At 35.6% G+C, this 22,234-nt stretch overlaps 1 protein-coding gene across 2 annotated transcripts in view; it reads left to right on the top strand.

The window, feature by feature from the left end:
- Window positions 1-22,234, top strand: part of IPO8 (importin 8) — a 73,749-nt gene that overhangs the window by 14,387 nt on the left and 37,128 nt on the right. For both annotated transcript variants that reach the window (XM_057700909.1, XM_057700908.1), the window contains exons 5-12: window positions 679-835; window positions 12,672-12,761; window positions 14,274-14,368; window positions 14,803-14,887; window positions 17,271-17,405; window positions 19,067-19,166; window positions 21,369-21,445; window positions 21,735-21,851. In XM_057700909.1, the coding sequence (XP_057556892.1) occupies window positions 679-835; window positions 12,672-12,761; window positions 14,274-14,368; window positions 14,803-14,887; window positions 17,271-17,405; window positions 19,067-19,166; window positions 21,369-21,445; window positions 21,735-21,851 (856 nt within the window). The remainder of the gene's footprint in view (window positions 1-678; window positions 836-12,671; window positions 12,762-14,273; window positions 14,369-14,802; window positions 14,888-17,270; window positions 17,406-19,066; window positions 19,167-21,368; window positions 21,446-21,734; window positions 21,852-22,234) is intronic.

A 22,234-nucleotide genomic window follows, 5' to 3' on the forward strand; every position in this document is an offset into this window, starting at 1 on the left:
GGTAAATCGAACATTAAACTTTTGGGATGCAAGGTAGAAAATGTTCAGGTTTCTTTGCTAGTGACTTTCTTTGCTATAAAAGTTGCTTGGGAGGTGTGGGACTAGTGTCGCGTGTAATAGCATTGCTTTCTGGTTTCTAAGGGGATTGCTGCTCCTGCACGCAAAGTCCTGTAACCTTCCTTTCAAAATGGTTTTTAGAGGATATTTTAGATTTATACCTATTAAAGTGATCTAAGAGCACCTAAATTTGTAAACTATTTTAACTTCTCAATATAGGGTAGTAGACGAAGAAATGTTTTTTCACCATATTATTTGTTATGTATTAGGAATGTCTATTTAAACCGGTATATCAACTTGTATTTTATAGCAAGAATTGTGGTATGTGAAAATTAATTTAAGTACTAGAAAAATTCATGTAGGAGAGTTGTAAAACTCTCTTGGATTTTTTTGACCTAGTCTCTTTCTAGAAAGATTTTAGATATTCTGTCTAAAACAGGGATGTGCTCTTTCAGAGTTCCTTTCAAATTCATTCTAACAATCCACACAGAAAATGTAAGCCATTTGGAATGTTATTGTTTTAGCTTTACATAGTTTAAAAATATTGTTTTTCATTAATTGTTTATAGGTTTTTCGTGGGGGAGAAATTATTGTTCTCTCTTTTTGTCTTTGCTCGTGTAGATATAAGAAAGCAGAGGAAAGAGAACCTCTTATAGCAGCAATGCAAATATTTCTGCCTCGTATTCAACAACAAATCATGCAGCTCCTTCCTGATTCCTCACATTATTCTGTATTAATACAGAAGCAGATTCTGAAAATCTTTTATGCTCTTGTGCAGGTAAGTTGATATAGCAGAAGACAAATATGGTGCCTTGTATTTCTGCCTGATACACAAAAAGTGCCCAGTAAGTGTCAGTTATTCTTAAAAATTACATATTATGTATTCTCACATGTATTTCTTTAAAAAAATCCTTATGAGAGAACAGACTTAGGTCAACCTAATTGGCCAAGGTTATCTGAGTGGCAGAGCTGAGATTCAGTGTCCATATGCCTTTCACCCAGTGTCTGAAGTCTGGGTATGGAAGAAACAAGGCAGTTAACTGCCCTAAAACCTGATAATTTGACTAATCCATAGCATTCTGCCTGTAGATTAGTTATGATTATAGGTGAAGACGGAAAAAAAGACAGTTCCTTTTTTTTCTTTAAGAACTTTTATTGAGATACAATTGGCAGACAATAAACTGCATATATTTAAAGTGTACAATTTAATATATTTTTTTCTTATTAGTAATGTATATACGGCAATCCCAATCTCCCAATTCATCCCACCCCAGCACCCGCCCCCCACTTTCCCCAGTTGGTGTCCATATGTCTGTTCTCTACATATGTGTCTCTATTTCTGCCTTGCAAACTTGTTGATTTGCACCATTTTTCTATATTCCGCATATATGTATTAATATATGATATTTTTCTCTTTCTGACTCATTTCACTTTGTATGACAGTCTCTAGGTCCATCCATGTCTCTACAAGTGTGCCAATTTCATTCCTTTTTACAGCTGAGTAATATTCCATCGTATATATGTACCACATCTTCTTTATCCATTCATCTGTTGATGGACATTTAGGTTGCTTCCATGTCCTGGCTATTGTAAAGAGTGCTGCAATGAACATTGGAGTGCATGTGTCTTTTTGAATTATGGTTTTCTCTGGGTATATGCCCAGCAGTTGGATTACTGGGTCATATGGTAACTCTATTTTTAGTTTTTCAAGGAACCTCCATACTGTTCTCCACAGTGGCTGTATCAATTTACATTCCCACCAGCAGTGCAGGAGGGTTCCCTTTTCTCCACACCCTCTCCAGCATTTACTGTTTGTAGATTTTCTGTTGATGCCCATTCTAACTGGTGTGAGGTGATACCTCATTGAAATTTTGATTTGTATGTCTCTAATAATTAGTGATGTTGAACAGATTTTCATGTGCCTCTTGGCCATCCGTATGTCTTCTTTGGAGAAATGCCTATTTAGGTCTTCTGTCCATTTTTTGATTGGGTTGTTTTTTTTTTGATATTGAGCTGGATGAACTATTTATTTATTTTAGAGATTAATCCTTTGTCTGTTGATTCGTTTGCAAATATTTTCTCCCATTCTGAGGATTGTCTTTTCATCTTGCTTATAGTTTCCTTTGCTGTGCAGAAGCTTTTAGGTTTCATGAGGTACCGCTTATTTATTTTTCTTTTTATTTCCGTTACTCTAGGAGGTGGATCAAAAAAGATCTTGCTGTGATTTATGTCAGAGTGTTCTTCCTATGTGTCTGGCCTTACATTTAGATCTTTAATCCATTTTGAGTTTATTTTTGTGTATGGTGTTAAGGAGTGTTCTAATTTCATTCTTTTACATGTTGCTATCCAGTTTTCCCAGCACCACTTATTGAAGAGGCTGTCTTTTCTCCATTGTATATCCTTGCCTCCTTTGCCATAGATTAGTTGACCATAGTTTATCTCTGGGCTTTCTATCCTGTTCCATTGATCTATATTTCTGTTTTTGTGCCAGTACCATATCGTCTTGATTACTGTGGCTTTGTAGTATAGTCTGAAGTCAGGGAGTCTGATTCCTCCAGCTCCATTTTTTCCCTCAAGATTGCTTTGGCTATTTGGGGTCTTTTGTGTTACCATACAAATTTTAGGATTATTTATTCTAGTTCTGTGAAAAATGCCATTGGTAATTTGATAGGGATTGCCTTGAATCTGTAGATTGCTGTGGGTAGTACAGTCATTTTTACAATGTTGATTCTTCCAGTCCAAGAACATAGTATGTCCCTCCATCTGTTTGTGTCATCTTTGATTTCTTTCATTAGTGTCTTTTACTTTTCTGAGTACAGGTCTTTTACCTCCTTAGTTAGGTTTATTTCTAGGTATTTTATTCTTTTTATTGCAATGGTAAATGGGATTGTTTCCTTAATTTCTCTTTCTGATCTTTCATTGTTGGTGTATAGAAATGCAAGAGATTTCTGTGTGTTAATTTTGTATCCTGCAACTTTACCAAATTCATTGATGAGCTCAAGTAGTTTTCTGGTGGCATCTTTAGGATTTTCTGTGTATGGTATCATGTCATCCTCAAACGGTGACAGTTTTGCTTCTTTTCCAATTTGGATTCCTTTTATTTCTTTTTCTTCTCTGATTGCTGTGGCAAGGATATCCAAAACTATGTTGAATAGCAGTGGGGAGAGTGGACATCCTCATCTTATTCCTGATCTTAAAGGGAATGCTTTCAGTTTTTCACCATTGAGAATGATGTTTGCTCTGGGTTTGTCATATATGGCCTTTATTATGTTGAGGTTGTTTCCCTCTATGCCCACCTTCTGGAGAGTTTTTATCATCAGTGGGTGTTGAATTTTGTCAAAAGCTTTTTCTGCATCTATTGAGAGGATCATGTGGTTTTTATCCTTCAATTTGTTAATATGATGTATCACATTGATTGATTTGTGTATATTGAAGAGTCCTTGCATTCCAGGGATAAGCCCCACTTGATCATGGTGTATGATCCTTTAAATGTGTTGTTGGATTCTGTTGGCTAGTATTTTATTGAGGATTTCTGCGTCCAAATTCATCAGTGATATTGGTCTGTAATTTTCTTTTTTTGTAGTATCTTTGTCTGGTTTTGGTGTCACGGTGATGGTGGCTTCATAAAATGAGTTTGGGAGTGTTCTTTCCTCTGCAATATTTTGGAAGAGCTTGAGAAGGATAGGTGTTAGCTCTTCTCTAATGTTTGATAAAATTCACCTGTGAATCCATCTTGTCCTGGACTTTTGTTTGTTGGAAGATGTTTTTAATCACAGTTTCAATTTCATTACTTATGATTATTTGTTCATATTTTCTATTTCTTCCTGCTTCAGTCTTGGAAGGTTATACTTTTCTAAGAATCTGTCCATTTCATCCAGGTTGTCCATTTTATTGGCATATAGTTGCTTGTAGTAATCTCTTATGGTGCTTTTTATTTTTGTGGTGTCTGCTGTAACTTCTCCTGTTTCATTTCTAATTTTATTGATTTGAGTCCTCTCCCTCTTTTTCTTGATGAGACTTGCTAGAGGTTTATCAGTTTTATTTATCTTCTCAAAGAACCAGCTTTTAGTTTTGTTGATCTTTGCTGTTGTTTTCTTCATTTCTGTTTCATTTATTTCTGCTCTGATCTTTATTATTTCTCTCCTTACCAACTTTGAGTTTTTTTTGCTCTTCTTTCTCTAGTTTCTTTGGGTGTAAGGTTAGATTATTGGGGATTTTTCTTGTTTCTTGAGGTAGGATTGTATTGCTATAAACTTCCCTCTTAGAACTGCTTTTGCTGCATCCCATAGGTTTTGGATCATTGTGTTTTTGTTGTCATTTGTCTTTGTCTCTAGGTATTTTTTGATTTCCTCTTCAATTTCTTCATTGACCTCTTGGTTATTTAGTAGCGTATTGTTTAGCCTCCATGTGTTTGTGTTTTTTACAGTTTTTTTCCTGTAATTGATTTTTAATCTCATAGTGTTGCGGTCAGAAAAGATGCTTGATACGATTTCAATTTTCTTAAGTTTACCAAGGCTTGATTTGTGACCCAAAATGTGGTCTATCCTGGAGAATGTTCCATGTGTGCTTGAGAAGAATGTGTAATCTGTTGTTTTTGGATGTAATGTCCTATAGATATCTATAAAATCAAGCTGGTTTATTGTGTCATTTAAAGCTTGTGTTTCCTTATTAATTTTCTGTGTGGATGATCTGTCCATTGGTGTAAGTGGGGTGTTAAAGTCCCCCACTATAATTGTGTTCCTGTCAATTTCCTCTTTTATAGTTGTTAGCATTTGCCTTATGTATTGAGGTGCTCCTATATTGGGTGCATATATATTTATAATAGTTTTCTCCTCTTCTTGGATTGATCCCTTGATCGTTATGTAGTGTCTTTTCTTGTCTCTTGTAACATTTATTTTAAAGTCTATTTTATCTGATATAAGTATCACTACTCCAGCTTTCTTTTGATTTCCACATGCATGGAGTATCTTTTTCCATCCCCTCACTTTCCGTCTGTATGTGTCCCTGGGTCTGAAGTGGGTCTCTTGTAGACAGCATATATATGGGTCTTGTTTTTGTATCCATTCAGCCAGTCTGTGTCTTTTGCTTGGAGCATTTAATCTGTTTACATTCAAGGTGATTATTGATATGTATGTTCCTATTACCATTTTCTTAATTGTTTTGTTTTTGTTTTTGTAGGTCCTTTTCTTCACTTGTTTCCCACTTAGAGAAGATCCTTTAACATTTGTTGTAGGGCTGGTTTGGTGGTGCTGAATTCTCTTAGCTGTTGCTTGTCTGTAAAGCTTTTGATTTCTCTGTCAAATCTGAATGAGATGCTTGCTGGGTAGAGTATTCTTGGTTGTAGGTTCTTCCCTTTCATCATTTTAAATATATCATGCCACTCCCTTCTGGCTTGCAGAGTTTCTGCTGAGAAATCAGCTGTTAACCTTATGGGAGTACCCTTGTATGTTATTTGTCATTTTTCCCTTGTTGCTTTTAATACTTTTTCTTTGTCTTTAATTTTTGTCAGTTTGACTAATATATGTCTTGGCATGTTCCTCCTTGAGTTTATCCTGCCTGGTACTCTGTGCTTCCTAGACTTGGGTAGCCATTTCCTTTCCCATGTTAGGGAAGTTTTCAACTAGAATCTCTTCCAATATTTTCTCAGGTCCTTTCTCTCTCTCTTCTTGTTGTGGGACCCCTATAATGTAAATGTTGGTACGTTTAAAGTTGTCCCAGAGGTCTCTTAGGCTGTCTTCATTTCTTTTTCATTCTTTTTTCTTTATTCTTTTACACATCAGTGATTTTCACCATTCTGTTTTCCAGGTGACTTATTCGCCCTTCTGCCTCAGTTAATCTGCTATTGGTTCCTTCCAGTGTATTTTCCATTTCAGTTATTGTGTTGCTTATCTCTGTTTGTTCTTTAATTCTTCTAGGTCTTTGTTAAACTTTTCTTGCAACTTTTTGATTTTTGCATCCAGTCGTTTTTCAAAGTCCTAGATCATCTTCACCATCATTATTCTGAATTCTTTTTCTGGAAGGTTGCCTATCTTCACTTCATTTAGTTGCTTTTCTGGGGTTTTATCTTGTCCCTTCATCTGGTACAAAGTCCTCTGCCATTTCATTTTCTCTATCTTTCTGTGGCTGTGGTCTTCAGTTCCACAGAACAAACTACTGCTGGTGCTGCTTGATACTGCTGTCTGCCCTCTTGTGGAGGAAGCTATCTAAGAGGCTTGTGGGTGCTTCCTGATGGAAGGGACTGATGGTGGGTAGGGCTGGGTGGGCAGGGCTTGGTAAAACTTTAATCCACTTGTCTGCCAATGGGTGGGGCTGTGTTCCCACCCTGTTGTTTGTTTGGCCTGAGGCTACCCAGCACTGGAGCTTACAGGCTCTTTGGCGGGGCTAATGGCAAACTCTGGGAGGGCTCACGCCAATGAGCACTTCCTAGACCCCTGCCGCCAGTGTCCCCATTCCCGCTGTGAACCACAGCTCCCCACCACCTCTGTAGGCAATCCTCCAACACCAGCCAGTAGGTCTGCTTCAGTCTGCTATGGGGTCACTGCTTCTTCCCCCTGGGTCCTGGTGTGCACACTACTTTTTTGTTTTGAATAAAATATTCAAAGTATATTTCAACTTATTTTAATATGATAAGTCCTCTTTAGACACTTGCTTTGGCTCAAAAATTGTGTTTATGTTAGGAGTGGAAATGGATGGTAGAAATTTATTTTAGGGTATAGATGATGCAATGATCACTGTGAAGATCTCGCCTGACTCATAATTTACATCAAAATGCCCTTTCCCCTCCCACAATCTACTAGTAGAATTGTAATATGTCTCTGAGATCTGATGGTTTGGGGAGGGTTTAGATTTTAATTCTTCCTCACCCCAGCTTTATTTAGGAATAATAGACAAACAAAAATTGTATATCTTTAAGCACACAGTACTTCTTGTGTGCCCTCTAAGAGTGGACTCTCTGTTTCCCCCAGTCCTGTGGAGGTCCTGCCGTCAAATCCCTCTGGCTTTCACAGTCTGATTCTCTGGGGATTCCTCCTGCTATTGCTGAACCCCCATTCGGAAGCCTGACGTGGGGCTCAGAATCCTCACTCTAGTGGGTGGACTTCTGTGGTACAACTGTTCTCCAGTTTGTGAGTCGCCCACCCAGCGGTTATGGGATTTGATTTTATTGGGATTGCACCCTTCCTACTGTCTCATTGCGGCTTCTCCTTTGTCTCTGGATGTGGGGTGTCTTTTTTGATGAGTTCCAGTTTCTTTCTGTCGATGATTGTTCAGTAGTTAGTTGTAATTCTCGTGCTCTTGCAAGAGGGAGTGAGTGCACGTCCTTCTACTCTGCCATGTTGAGCCATGTTGAACCGTCTCGAGCGTTCCTTTTTTTAATTGGGAATTCATACTGATGGTAGTTTCTTTGCATTTGACTCAATTTAAAGCCAGCAAACAGAGTGAGTGCCTTATTTACCTTCATTTAAAATACTTCCTTCTTTTTTACCTGAAAGCTATAAAGAACAGTAATATGGAATGTTTTAAATATAAAAATATTTAAAATTTAATCCCCGAACGACTTGGGTAAGTTATTTAGATCTGGGTGGAGAAAGAATCATTTTTGTCAGTTTAAACTGATGATAAATGGATTAAAGCTTTACTTCATGCTTTCTAGTTAAGTTAGTCATGGCAAAGGGTAGTTTCATCAAGTTAGAGAGCCAAGATAGTTTGGTTTTGTTCTTGCCTTCTATTTGACATAAGTACTTCTGTACTGTTCCAGAATATTTCACTTTAATAAAGATTTATATTTTTAACCTCGTCTTTTAAGCTTTTAATGGAGACAGTCCAAGGCAGATTTTCCTTTTTTTCAGCTTGGCCTTTTTTTGGGGGAGAGAGAAGGGGAAAGGAGGCACATCTGAGAAGAAAGAAGAAACTAGAATACTAGGAAAACATGTTCCTTTACCCTCTTTTTTTCTTTTTTTTTTTAAAGTAATAAGGTAGGAAGATGTATGGTGCTTTTGTTTTCATTTTTCTGTTCAGAAATCTTCCTCAGGAGAATCACTTTGAGGCAAACATTTTTTATTCAGTGAGATGTTTTGCCATTAGATATAGTAATATCCCATTTATTCAGAGCCAGACTTCCCTTTCCCATTGGGAGAAGGATAGCTAGGAATCAATAAGTAAGTCAGAGGCTGATGAAATAGTTTTCTTAAAGCCTCTACTTTTACTTGGTTTGCTGAGAGAACAAAAATCTAAATTTTTTTTTCTGAACATGTATGTGCTAAAAATCTAAAAAACCAGGAAAAAAAATTTCATCATTTTAAACCATTTTGGTAATCTATTATATGCTAATACAGTAATATTGTTCAGTGGGGAATCCAAGAAGCAAAAATATAGAAGGCTCTAAGAGGCACAGTTACAGTGTTTATGTAAGTAAAAAGTGTTGTCTGACAATTTGGAAAGAGGAAGAAAAATTTATATTTTAAAAAGTATAATACAGTGAAATTGACTTTGTCTAAGCACTTATTAAATATTTATTGTGTACATGGTTCTTGAGTATTCCACACATATTTCAGAACTCGTTTGTCCAGAAGGGAACTCATTCCCCATCTTAAAGCCAACTGCCTCCCACTGCATTAGAGCAAAGTGTGAACTTCTTCACATGGCCTATAAAACCCTTCATGTCTTGCCTCGTCTTATACCATACTTAGCTTTAGCTTTGTTCTTTACACTCCAGCCATACGGAAATTCTTTCAGCTTCATGAGCAGGTCATGTCCTTTGTCACTTCTGAGCCTTTAAGGCACTGTGTTTCTCCCGGGAGCACTCTCCTTCCCCTTTCTGCGCGGGTCAATTTGTGCTCCTTCTCCAGGTCTTGGCATGTGTATTACTTCTTCCTGGAAGTTGTCTCTGACATTAGCAGGCTGCATTAGGTGGTCCTCATGGGTGCCCTTATCAACATTGTACTGCTTTTATCTGTACTGTTTATCACACCATATTGTAATTCCTTGTTTAAATGTGTTTTATTCCCCTCCCAGCTAGAGTGTAAGCTTTGCTTATCATTATGTCCTTAGCGTGTAGCAGGTTTTGGAACGCGTGGTTGCAGGGGTGCTGCGCCTCATCTCCTGTGGCTCCAGATGTCGTAGGGGTGGGTCACACCCTGCAGTACAGTGGGCTGTGATATCCTGCCATGGTGTAGAGAAAAGGAATTGGAAAAATATTTCTTGAATGTTTATAAGGTAAAGATTCTCATTAAAGTCATTAAAATGAGTTTCCACCACAAAAAAGATAATTATGGGAGGAGAAATTAAGGAAAACATCCCTTATATATAGTTACATCAAAAAAAAAAGACCTAGTAATAAACTTAACCAAGGAGGTAAAAGCCCTATACTCTGAAAACTATAAAACATTGATGAAGGAATTTGAAAACAGTGCAAAGAAATGGAAAGATATTCTGTGTTCTTGGATTGGAATAATTAATATTGTAAAAATGTCCATACTATGCAAATCAATCTATAGATTTAATGCAATCTTCATCAAAATAGTGATGATATTTTTCATAGAACTAGAACAAATAATTTACAAAAGATCCTGAATTGCCAAAGCATTCTTGAGAAAAAAGAACAAACCCGAAGGTATCACACTCCCTGACTTCAGACTATACCACAGAGACACAGTACTGGCACAGAAACAAGCACATAGATCAGTGGAACAGAACAGAGAGCTCAGAAATAAACCCATGCACTTATGGTCAATTAATCCATGATGAAGGTGGCAAGAGTATACAGTGGAGAAAAGACAGCCTCTTCTGTAAGTGGTGCCGGGAAAATTGGACAGCTTCACGTAAATGAATGAGATTAGAACATTTCCTCATACCACATACAAAAATAAACTCAAAATGGATTAAAGACCTAAAAGTAAGTCCTGGAAACTATAAAACTCCTAGAAGAGAAAATAGGCAGAACTCTCTTTGACATAAATCATAGCAATATTTTTTTGGATCTATCTCCAAAGGCAAGGAAATAAAAGCAAAAATAAACAAAAGGGACCTAATTAAGCTTAAAAGCTTTTGCACAGCAGAGGAAGCCATTGACAAAAAGACAACCTACTAAATGGGAGAAAATATTTGCAAATGATATGATCAAAAAGGGGTTAGTATCCAAAATATATAAACAGCTCATACAACTCAATATAAAAAAAACCCAATTAAAAAATGGGCAGAAGACCTGAATAGACACTTATCCAAAGAAGACATACAGGTGGCCAACAGGCACATGAATGTTCGACATTGCTGAGCATCAGAGAAATGCAAATCAAAACCACAACGAGATACCACCTCATACCGGTCAGAATAGCTATCATCAAACTGTCATCAATGATGTGGAGAAAGGGATTCCTTGTACACTGTTGGTAGGAATGTAAATTGATATAGCCATTATGAAAAACAGTGTGGAGGTTCTTCAAAAAACTAAAAATAGAACTACCATATGATCCAGCAGTTCTAGTGCTGCATGTATATCTGGAAAGAAAGGAGGTGTTCATAGCAGTATTATTTACAATAGCCAAGATATGGAAGCAACCTTAGTGCCCATCGGTAGATGAATGGATGACGTGTTGTGTATGTGTACATATACACAGTGGAATATCACTCAGCCATAAAAGAAATGAAATTCTGCCATTTGCAACAATGTGGATGGACCTAGAGTGTTTTACACTTAGTGAAATAAGTCATACAAAGACAAATACTCTTATCATTTATATGTGGAATCTAAAAAATAAAACAAATGTATGTAACAAAACAGAAACAGATTTACAGATATAGAGAAGAAACTAGTGGTTAGCAGTGAGGAGAAGGAAGTGGGGAGGGTGGAGATAGGGATATGGGATTAGGAGACATTATGTATAAAATAAAGAAGTAACAAGGATGTATTGTACAGCACAGGGAAATACAGCCATTACTTTGTAATAACTATTTTTTTTGTGAGATGATGATTTTTTTTTTTTCTGATCTTTTCTGGAGTAAGTATAATAGTTTTACAGTGTTGTGCCAGTTTCTGCTGTACAACACAGCAAAACAGCTGTATTTATGTATATATCCCTATATCCCCTCCCTCTTGAGCCTCCCTCCCACCCTCCCTACCCCACCCCTCTAGGTCATCAGCAATCATTGAGTTGATCTCCCTGTGTTAGGCAGTTGTTTCTCACTAGCTATCTATTTTACATTTGGTAGTGTATAAATGTCAATGCTACTCTTTCACTTTGTCCCAGTTTCTCCTTCCCATCCTCCCCATGTCCTCATATCTGTTCTCTACATCTGCGTCTTTATTTTTTCTCTGCCATTGAGTTCATCAATACCATTTTTTTAGATTCCATATATATGTGTTAGCAAACGGTATTTGTTTTTCTCTCTCTGGCTTACTTCGCTTTGTGTGACAGACTTTAGATCCATCCACCTCACTACAAATAACTCAATTTCATTCCTTTTTATGGGTGAGTAACATTCCATTGTATACATGTGCCACATCTTCTTTATCCATTCATCTGTCGATGGACATTTAGGTTGCTCCCATGTCCTGGCTATTGTAAATAGTGTTGCAGTGAACATTTTCTCCAGGTATATGTCCAGTAGTGGGATTGCTGGGTCATATGGCAGTTCTATTTTTAGTTTTTTAAGGAACCTCCATACTGTTTTGCATAGTGGCTGTATCACTTTACAGTCCCACCAGCAGTGCAGGAGGGTTCCCTTTTCTCCACACCCTCTCCAGCATTTATTGTTTCTAGATTTTTTGATGATGACCAATCTGACTGATGTGAGGTGATACCTCATTGTGGTTTTGATTTGCATTTCTCTAATGATTAGTGATGTTGAGCACCTTTTCATGTTTGTTGGCCATCTTTGTGTCTTCTTTGGAGACATGTCTATTTAGGTCTTCTGCCCATTTTTGGATGGGGTTGTTTGTTTTTTTGGTATTGAGCTGCATGTAATAACTTTAAATGGCATATAATCTATAAAAATACTGAATCACTTGTATACCCAAAACTAATATAATTTAAATGAACTATACTTCAAAAATAAAAAGGTAATTATATGAGGTAATGGAGGTATTGACTAACCTTCTTGTGATAATAATTTCACAATATATATGTGTATCAACTCATCATGTTGTATACCTTAAACTTATGTATCCCAGTAAAGTTGGAACAATGAAAAGTTTGACACACAGTGGTAAATGGTAAAAAAATCACTTACCTAGAATCTCATGCTGAATAAAGATGCATTACTGTATAATTATTATTTTTTACTTAAAAAGGTAGCCCAGAGACTTCCCTGGCGGTCCAGTGGTTAAGACTCCACGCTTGCAATGCAGGGGGCATGGGTTTGATTTCTGGTCGGGGGAAAAAAAGATGACCAGAGAAATAATTCATGGCATGTATATTTTCTAGATTTTAAAAATTCAATTTATATACATATGCTTGTAGAGCTGTTTTAAGTTAAATTTTAGGTTGAACCATCTGAGGTTACTGTTTTCAAGGTCAGGTGTTAGCCATTTCATATATTTCAGCCTTTCGATATAGATAAATTGGTGATTTTTTTAGGGGGAGGAATTATTGTCTAATGTTGTTGTCCTTTGTTTTCAGTATGCATTGCCTCTTCAGCTGGTGAATAACCAAACCATGACAGCGTGGATGGAGATCTTCCGAACTATTATTGACAGGACTGTTCCTCCTGTAAGAAAGGGCTTCTGTTCCTAAGAAGGATGGGGAAAACTTGGGTTTGGGTTTTTTGTGTTAGATTGATTTCTTATCCCAGCCTGCTATTTGGAAAAAAAAAATTACTACTGTAATAAAAATAATTAATGATACGTACTCATTTTTAAAAAGTTCAGATAAAGAAGATTAATAAAGTAATAACTATATTTAATCCTACTAAAAGTGATAACCATTTTTAAAAGCTGATATTTATTCCTCTTGTCTTTTTTTCTCTGCATTTATATACCATCATATTCTTTTTCTTTCTACAAAAAATATTACAAAATCTTTATAGGAGGCAGTGATTAAAAAGGGTATGCTGATAAAATCTTATTAAAAAATAATCTAAAAGGGTATACTGAAAAAGGAGCACTAATGAAATTTGTCAGGAGGAACAGCCATATTTTGTTTGTAAAAATGGTGTCAATCGGTACTGTTTTGAAATTCATTTTTCACTTAGAATCTATTATAAATATTTTGTATGATTATGAATATTTTTTATATTGTGCCATTTTTGTTGAATGCTTCATTTGCTAGATATTCAGGTTGTTTTAGTTTTTTTAGTGTTTTAAGTATAAGGATGTAGTTAAATTTTTGTGCACATACGTGATTGTTTTATTTGGATAACCTCTTAGCAGTGTTTAAGGCTTTGACAGATCTTTAATTAGTTAATCAATTAATTGAAGTATAGTTGATTTACAATATTATAGTAGTTTCAGGTGTACAGCGTAGGTTCAGTATTTTTATAGGTTATACTCCATTTAAAGTTATTGGAAAGTAATGGCTATAATTCCCTGTGCAAGGCTTTGACAGATCTTGCAAACGGCTTTCCAGAAACAGTGCACTGGCTTATACTTCAATATGCAGTGACTGAGAGAGTCTGTTTTGTTAAATTCTAAGTTTGCCAGTTTGGTAGGTGAAAGATGGTGTGTCATTTTTATCTGCAGTAACACTGATACTATATTTCATCTATCAAATTAACTCAACTAATCAAATTAAATTAAAATATATCAAATATTTAAAATTTTGAGCTTGTCTCCAAATGTGCAGTGTTCCTTTCTTTGTCCACAACTTGGGGCAAATTATGTTGAGGTTTAGTTTATACACATAAATGCATGGAACTTAGTGAACAGTTCAGTGAATTTTAACAAACATGCACTTGTGTTACTATCACCCAGATCAAGATACAGAACTTTTCTGGCATCTCAGAGAGTTTCCTTGAGGGATATGGTGTTTTGCATTTTGTTTTCTACTTATTTGGGCCTTTTAAAGATAGGAGATAAATGTGAACAACAGCACTGGTTAGGTGAAATTTGCTTTGCTTGTTTAATTCCTTCCTAGCAATCTATAAAGTAAGAATTTGCATTTGTATGGCAATCTGAATTCACATTTAATATTACTTAATTTGTATCAATATTTATTCGGCCTTTGTTAGTCACACAAACCCTTTTATTATGTGGGGATTTTATCTGGGTGTTTTTGTCCTCCTAGGAGACTCTTCAGGTTGACGAGGATGACAGACCAGAATTAGTCTGGTGGAAGTGTAAGAAGTGGGCGTTACACATTGTAGCTCGTCTCTTTGAACGGTAATTCTGGTTATTAGATTCACAATCTATGGTTAGTATCTCAGTATTGGATATAATAAAATCAGATAGGTCCCTGATGCTCTATAGTCTATGATTATTTTTCTTTAGAGCAACAGAGGGCAAAAAGTCACCCTCTGCGTGTTTTAAAGCAGGCTTCACTGCGGTCATTGGCTTTGAGATCATAGTGAGGTGGTCAGTCTTCTTTGGATCTTTCTCTTTTGTAAAAAGGATGCAGAAATGATATTTCTGTCTGAAATTTTAAGTATGGCCTAAATACAGCTTATCATAATTTTATTTTGGGGCTTGTGGAAAAAAAGGGGAGGTGTTAGTTTTCTGCCCCAATAGAATACATCTTTCAATAAGTATTTAAACTGGTGAGCATGCTTTGTTTTTAAGATTCACAGCATTTAAACTTTTTCTCTTTGTATTTTAAGATATGGAAGCCCAGGAAATGTCACAAAAGAATACTTTGAATTTTCTGAATTCTTTTTGAAAACTTACGCAGCAGGAATTCAGCAGGTAATAAACTTATATTTCGTAAATAGAAGGATGGTTACTACTGAAAGTAAAGTCACTTCTATCCATTTAAAAGTAGTTTACAAGCATATTAATTAATACATTACATATTTATAGGGGATGAAATGGCAGCTCTGGGAATCTAATACAGTGCAGTCAGTTTTAGAACCAGATGTCCTAGGGTAGTTACTACAAATACTGCCCTTCTAGACTCCTAGATGCTGGACGCAAGCCTTTCAAGTGCGTTGATTGGTGCTTGTGTAGCAGTCACCAGTACTAGATCAGCTTCTTCAGTTAACTGCCTGACCTCCTGTGAGTTTCTTACCCTCGATTTCTTGGAGCCTCACCTTTTTGTTCTAAGTTTTATATCAGAAGATTTGGGTGATAGGGATTGATCTATTTCATGAGGAGTTGAGCTCAGACATTAAGACATTCAGCTGAGAACATACATTTTTGGGAAGTATGGGAATCATTCTATATAGTGAAAATTAGGAGTTCTTGAGAAATAATCCAAGTTGGTATTAATATTTACACACTACGAAGCATAGATGGATGTGAAGATTTGTTTATCTGTATTGCCATTTGAATCATGAAATTTTTCTTCTATTTCAACAGATGAAATTCAATATTGATTGAGCATTGGCTCTGTCAGGGCTGTAGTGAGGAAGCAAAGATTAATCAGATGTTGTAAAAGGCTTTAATGATACAGAGGGTGTTTCTTGATTATTATAAATCTGTGCAGATTAGTCATCTTTATTGTCATCCTAGATGGAATAAGATGGATTTTCCTTTTGTCCGGTATCATTTTATGGATTTTTATTTCTAAAAATTACCTTGCAACCACTGAAGAAAGCTGTGGCTATGATTTTCTCACCAAGTATTCTGTTGGCCCTGAGACAGTCTGTAGGGAAAATCAGTGAGTGATAAGTAAAATGATACATTCAGCCTTTCATTTTGGACCCCAGGGTAACCAGGAGGCTGGTCGCTCTATCTTCTGCTCTTTCCACTGCTGTTAAACCCCAGTAGGCGTCCTCAAGTTGATGCCCTCTTCTAGTGTGTTCAATGCAGGTTTTCCAGTGTCACATAAACATGTGTATGTACACACACATGGAAATTTCATGCCGTTGCATCCATGTCATATACTGTTTGATCCTTGCTTATTTAAGGCATATAATATTCCTGATATTTTAAAAAGTTTTATTTTTTAAATCAACGACTGTTCTCTTCTTTACTGTTGTGTCTCATCTGCTATCACCTCCACTTTGTGTGAACCACAACTGCATGAGGAAGGACTGTGTTCAGTGGTGTCCATTTTTAGCTGCTTTGCAGAAGGAGTTTCTCGGTGTTAGTAGGACTTCTGACAGATTTTATAAACCTGAACTTTATGTAACTTGAACTGAATTCATATTCTGAATTTATACATTCTGTACATGTTATGAAAGAACCGTTTTTATTTATTCAGCAGTTCAGTGACAAGCTTACTGTAGTGAAGGGCTCTGGAGATCAGGGATTGGAAGACTTGGACCGTGTGGTAGTGCAGCCTCTGACTGGTCCTAGGGTCATCACAGCTGCTTTGGGCGTGGTTCTTTCCTTAGAAACAATCTTTTTTTTTTTTTTTTTTTAATCAGTATTTTGAAAAAATAACCTCGGTTTTTTGTTATTTCTACAAAGACTTTCCATGGTCTGAGATTATAAAATAAAAAATTTCCACTCTCTTTTTCAGTTATTCTGTGGTTTCATTTTTTGTCTCTGTTGAAATATTTCCCAATCTGGAATTAATTTTGGTGTGAAGTTTAGTTAGGGAGGGAGCCACCTTAATTTTTTTCAGAGCGCTAGTCAGCTGTCCCAGTACTTTTTTTTTGATAACTTATTGTTTCTTTTCCAGTTGAAACACACCTTTATCAAATATTAAAATCTGTTTATGGTATCTCTTGCTATATGGGTGTTTTCAGTGTTCATTTAGTCAAGTTTCTTATTATCTGATGGGAGTCTTAATTACTGGAAGAGCTAGTATGTGGAATATAGACTTATTTTGAATAATTCCATAGGTTAGAAGTAGGATAAATGGCTGAAAATCACGAGATACCCTTCACTTCAATATAACAAGGACCTATCTAAGCATTAAAACAGCTTGTGTGCTTTCTCACAAAATATTTATTTCTCTAAAAATCTGTTAATGTTTATGTCTGTGACTTCTGGGTTGGTTTTATGTCATGCCTAAAATGCCCCTCCTGTTAACTTTATTTATTTATTTTTTTCTTTAAGAACTTTTATTGAGATATGATTGACATACAATAAACTGCATATATTTAAAGTGTACAATTTGATGTTTTAACTTTAAAATTGTTTATGTTGTCTTATATTTTCTCTTCCTATTTTCCTGTAGGTACTACTAAAAATTTTAGACCAATATAGACAGAAAGAGTATGTAGCTCCCCGTGTTCTTCAGCAGGCATTCAACTATCTCAACCAAGGTATTGTTCATTCTGTAACCTGGAAGCAGATGAAGCCGCACATACAGGTGAGTGTCAGGGAATAGCTCTCCGAAATTATTCTCTGGTTAAATTTTCTAGACAAGGTAAGTGTTAACTAGTCCCATATTTTATATTTAATATGTTTTTGTTTCCATTAATAATTTCAAATGAGTGCAGTCATATCCGATATGAAGGGCTTGGAAATTTAAGTATTTGAGAAGAGTGAGGTTTTCAAGTTGTATGAGTTGAAAGACTTGGATTTAGTTGATCTTGCTTGGAATCTCATGTAGCTTCTGTTTCTTCTCTGTTAGGTCAGATAATATTTTTCTACCCTTCTTACCTAAAGATTGCTAGCATCAAATGAGGTATTTTTTGTGATAGCATTTTGAAAACAGTTGCCAGGGCTCTGCTAAGGTAGTGTTATTTTGCAGGAAATGCAGCCTGATACGTGACCATTTTCTTTTGTAGGTATGAGCAAACAAGGTTTTTATTTCTCTTTTTGGATCGTGAAATTCTATAGCAGAAATTAAAGTTTTCTGTTTTTATATCAATTGTTTACTTAAAGGTAGAATTCAGCATTGTTATTAAAGAACAAATCAGAATGAAACATTATAGACCATTAATAAATAAATTAATATTTACATACAGATAATTTTGGGTAATTCAAAGATGTTAGGAACTGAAGTTTTTCCTCTCAAACTATGAATTCTTAAATTCTGTAATCTCTAAGATGGTATCTAAAAAGTAAAGCAAATTCTTTTACTTTGTCTTTCATGTCTAGGATTGAATTTGTTTAATGTTATTATAGGTCTTACACATATTGTATCTTTTGCACTGTTTTCTGTGGACATCTTAATAATGTTTGCCTGATTCCCTTGATCAAATAGTGATAGGTTCTTTGCAATTAATAAAGATACAGATTTCATTTTATTTACTGTGTTCCTGTAGAGTAAGGGTGAACTGTGATAGCATTTTTTTCTACTTGATGCCTTTGGCCTTATTTTTACATGGCTGTAACGTAGGAATAAGAAAGCTCTGAGTATTAGGCTGAATTTTTTCCTCTTAGAATTACTTAATTTGGAAGAAGCGATGAGATAACTTTGTTCTTACATGTGTAATTGTTAGAGCACAGAAGGGCTTAGTAGAGCACTAGCAGCAGTGAACATAGAGGCTATTCGATGTGATTCTCCCCTCCCCCCTCCGCCCACTGAAACCTGCTTTTGTAGGGTAGGAAATTAAGTTTTTGAAAATGGAAAAAGAAAAGAAAATTTTAATGTTGAAATATTGACATTTAGGATCAAAATGGAAATATAAAAATGTTCACAATAAATAATATAATAGTAAATATAACCTTGGTTTGATATTTATTTCTCTTCCTTAAAGAATCAAGGTATGTTTAGGTATGTTTAATATTGATAGTAAAACTTTATTATCCCTGCTCTTGCTTCAAAGAATAACATTCATCTTTTTCTCTATACCTTTAATCAATTGTTGTTTAAAAACAATCTTATGTTTAACTTTTTCTGGCCCCCCACCCCTCACCCCCAAGGCTTTTGCTTTCCTGCCTTCACCTTAGCCAATGCAAGCTTAACAGAAAGATTAATAGTAACAGTTTGGAAAACTAACTTCATATAGGCTTTCATTATTGTATTCCCCAAATGTGAATAGTCTGTACCCATTTTTTTGTTTTGTTTTTTTCTCTTCTTAGAATATCTCTGAAGATGTGATTTTCTCTGTGATGTGTTATAAAGATGAGGATGAAGAGCTGTGGCAGGAAGACCCGTATGAGTATATAAGGATGAAATTTGGTAATTGAGATGGTTTCGTTCCTTGTCAGTTCCTGCCTGTGTAAAGTAATATAACTAACTTTTCACTTTTAAGCAGATTTTATTACTTTGTTACAAATTCCCAGAGTTCGATGTTCTGTTGAACCCGTGGACTTGAGAGGGAAAGCCGCTTTACGCATCCATCTGTGTCGTGGGTGCTGAAGCAGGCGTGGAGCCATCTGTGTGCACCTCTTTCTGTTGTGATGCTGGGCTGCAGGGACCATTCCTTTCTGTGCCTTCTGGGGTACTCATTTGCAGATTGGGTTTTTCTCAGTCTGGGAGATCCTTTGTATTTCTGCATCTTTTAGGAAGGCCCCAATGTAGTTTGCATCCTTGTCCTAGGGGCTGAGTATTCCACAGGGGAATGAGATTACTTTTGATGATCCCACCGTATGGCCCAGTTCTCTGTGGGTCCTTTTAGCCTTGAATATTCCTGGAAGCTGTTGGACTGTATAGATTGTCTAAGTTCATTCCCTTTTATTCCCAGTTTGAACTAATCGCTTCGTGGAGTACTCAGGCACTTAGCCTAGGAAGGTGTTGTTTGTGTGCTTCTGTTTCCCCCATGGTGAAGAAGCTATCTGAGGGCAGGGACTTTATCTTACTTGCTTTATTTTGCATTCTCCATCCCTTCTACACCCCTGCATCCCTCTGCAAATTCTTGGTCCTAGCCTGCCTTCAAGGAATGTTGAAATAAATAATTGATAAGACTAGCACTGCCCAAGGCATGCTGAAGGTGCTGTGACCACAGTGCTTTCCCCTTGTTGGGCCACATGTCTCCAGTTACTTGAGTTAAGCCTACTAGTATAGATGCTAGATTATTGGGCTGTTGTTTTCACAGTGCTTTGTGTTTAGTATTATTTGATTCAGTAAGTGAGGAAGTGCCTCTTTCCCTTGGAGACAAAGTAAAAGAAAAGCAAGTGAGTGAGAAACAATATTTACCACTGCTTTATCCTTCCATTCTATCATTTCTATTTGAAAATCATTATACGTATGCATGATTTATGAATTCCTAATGCTTTTGTTTGCCTAGTTGGCTTTGATAGAGCAGAATGATTAGCCAATCTTTCTTCTGTCTTCTTTAAGGCATTCTTTTAGTGTTTAGCTTTTCTATGATACCTGTGAGTTTTTATAATGTGTAGTGTATTTGTTTAGTTTTCAGAAAGCTACCATTATTTTACTTATTCTTCATATCAAATAAGGTATCTCAGTTTTTAGAAAATCTAATAGTTAAGAGCTGTGTGTGTTGATTGATAGAATTTACATTTTATTGATTAAAAGAGAATATGGATAACTCAAGACTAACTAAAGTGCCTTTTTTCCTTAATCATTTCCTTCTGTGGACTAGAAGGCAGTGTCTATTACTTGATATGTGTATTTTACTTTTAGATAACTGTTGGGGAGAACAATTAATGTTATTCATTTTTATTTTTTGTCATGTGCAGTTATTTATATGAACAAAATACTTATAAGTGTATTGGCTGATATTAGTAATGGTGTTTTTAGATTTGGTAAAAACTGAAGGAGCTCAGGCTTTGATGTTAAGACAGCCTGGGTGTGAATGCTGGCCTGGTCACTTACTCACTGTGTTACTGTGGGCAAATTACTTAAGCTCTCTGAGATGCAGTGTTTTCAGCTGTAATATCTTGTGTGTGTATGTGTGTCTGTATGTGTATAATCAGTTTGTTTCTTTCTCTTATTATGTAAGCTCCATGAGAACCTTTTTTGCTTGATATTTGTATTCTCAGAGCCTAGGACAGTGCCTGGCACATAGTAAGCACTAAATAAATTTTTATTATTTTTTGATGGAGGTAAAACATTTTTCCTGTCCTCAGTGAAACCAATATGCCTAATGTGTATTGTTTGTTTTAATATGATTACTTAAAAGGACAGCCATTTAAGTAAACATTTAAATAAATATCTAATAAATATTTAAGTATTTAATAAAGTATTTAATTTAAATATTAACAAATATTTTAAAGTATTTTAAAAACCTTTAAAATAAATATTTGATAAATATTGTTGTGCGTGAGAGCAGTGATGGTATATCCTTAGCTTTTTTATGCTGTAAACCAGTGTTATATGTGGACTATTTTATTTCTTGGTTTTGGAATAGTTGTTAGTCAGGTTTAAAATCTATAAGCAGCTGTATTTTTGCTAACATGGTCTACATTTTTAAAATCTTAGATATTTTCGAAGACTATGCTTCGCCCACCACAGCAGCCCAGACTCTCTTATATACTGCTGCAAAGAAGAGAAAAGAGGTACATAGCTATGCTTCTTACATACAGGCCTGAGAGGGGGCCTGTGTTGATTTGACACTAATGAATGCCCCTAGTATTTGAAAAATTATGTTAGTAGTTATAATCTGTTGCTTTAAAAATATTTTTCTGTCCTTGTAAGGGAAAAGGAATATTTTGTTTTCTGAATTATAATGGCTTGATAGAACACAATAAAATGGCTTTATTTTTGAAACTTTGTACATGGTATTTAATGCACTAGTAAGACAGTGAAAGCTCATGTAGACTAAAACAGTTTCTTCTATTTCTTTAGGTGTTGCCCAAAATGATGGCATTCTGTTATCAAATCCTAACAGACCCGAACTTTGACCCTAGGAAGAAAGATGGAGCCCTGCATGTGATTGGTTCCCTAGCTGATATTTTATTGAAGGTTAAGCTACTCAAATTTAATTTACTTAATAATACTGTGAAGCACAGACAAAGGAGAGAATATGAAAGTTATGGATAATTTAAAACTGGTGACTTTCTGTATAATTGAGTTGACTGTAAATATTTTTCTTTCTGTCATTTGTTTCTTTAATTAAAAAAATGACTTCTATTCGTCACTTTTTCGGTATGACTGTTGCTGTATAAAAAAAGGTAGAAAATGACGTTAGTATTATTTGTTTCTAGAAAGATCAATCAATATCAAATTATATCTGAAGTACTATTTCTGTCTTGTTTTAAAACATGCAATATGTAGATAAAATAATTTTACACAATTGTAAATAGAAGTATATTAAGTGTAAGTCAGAATGAGCATACTTTATTAGA

This window comes from Hippopotamus amphibius, chromosome 12, assembly GCF_030028045.1.
Source record: "Hippopotamus amphibius kiboko isolate mHipAmp2 chromosome 12, mHipAmp2.hap2, whole genome shotgun sequence".
NCBI lineage: Eukaryota > Metazoa > Chordata > Mammalia > Artiodactyla > Hippopotamidae > Hippopotamus > Hippopotamus amphibius.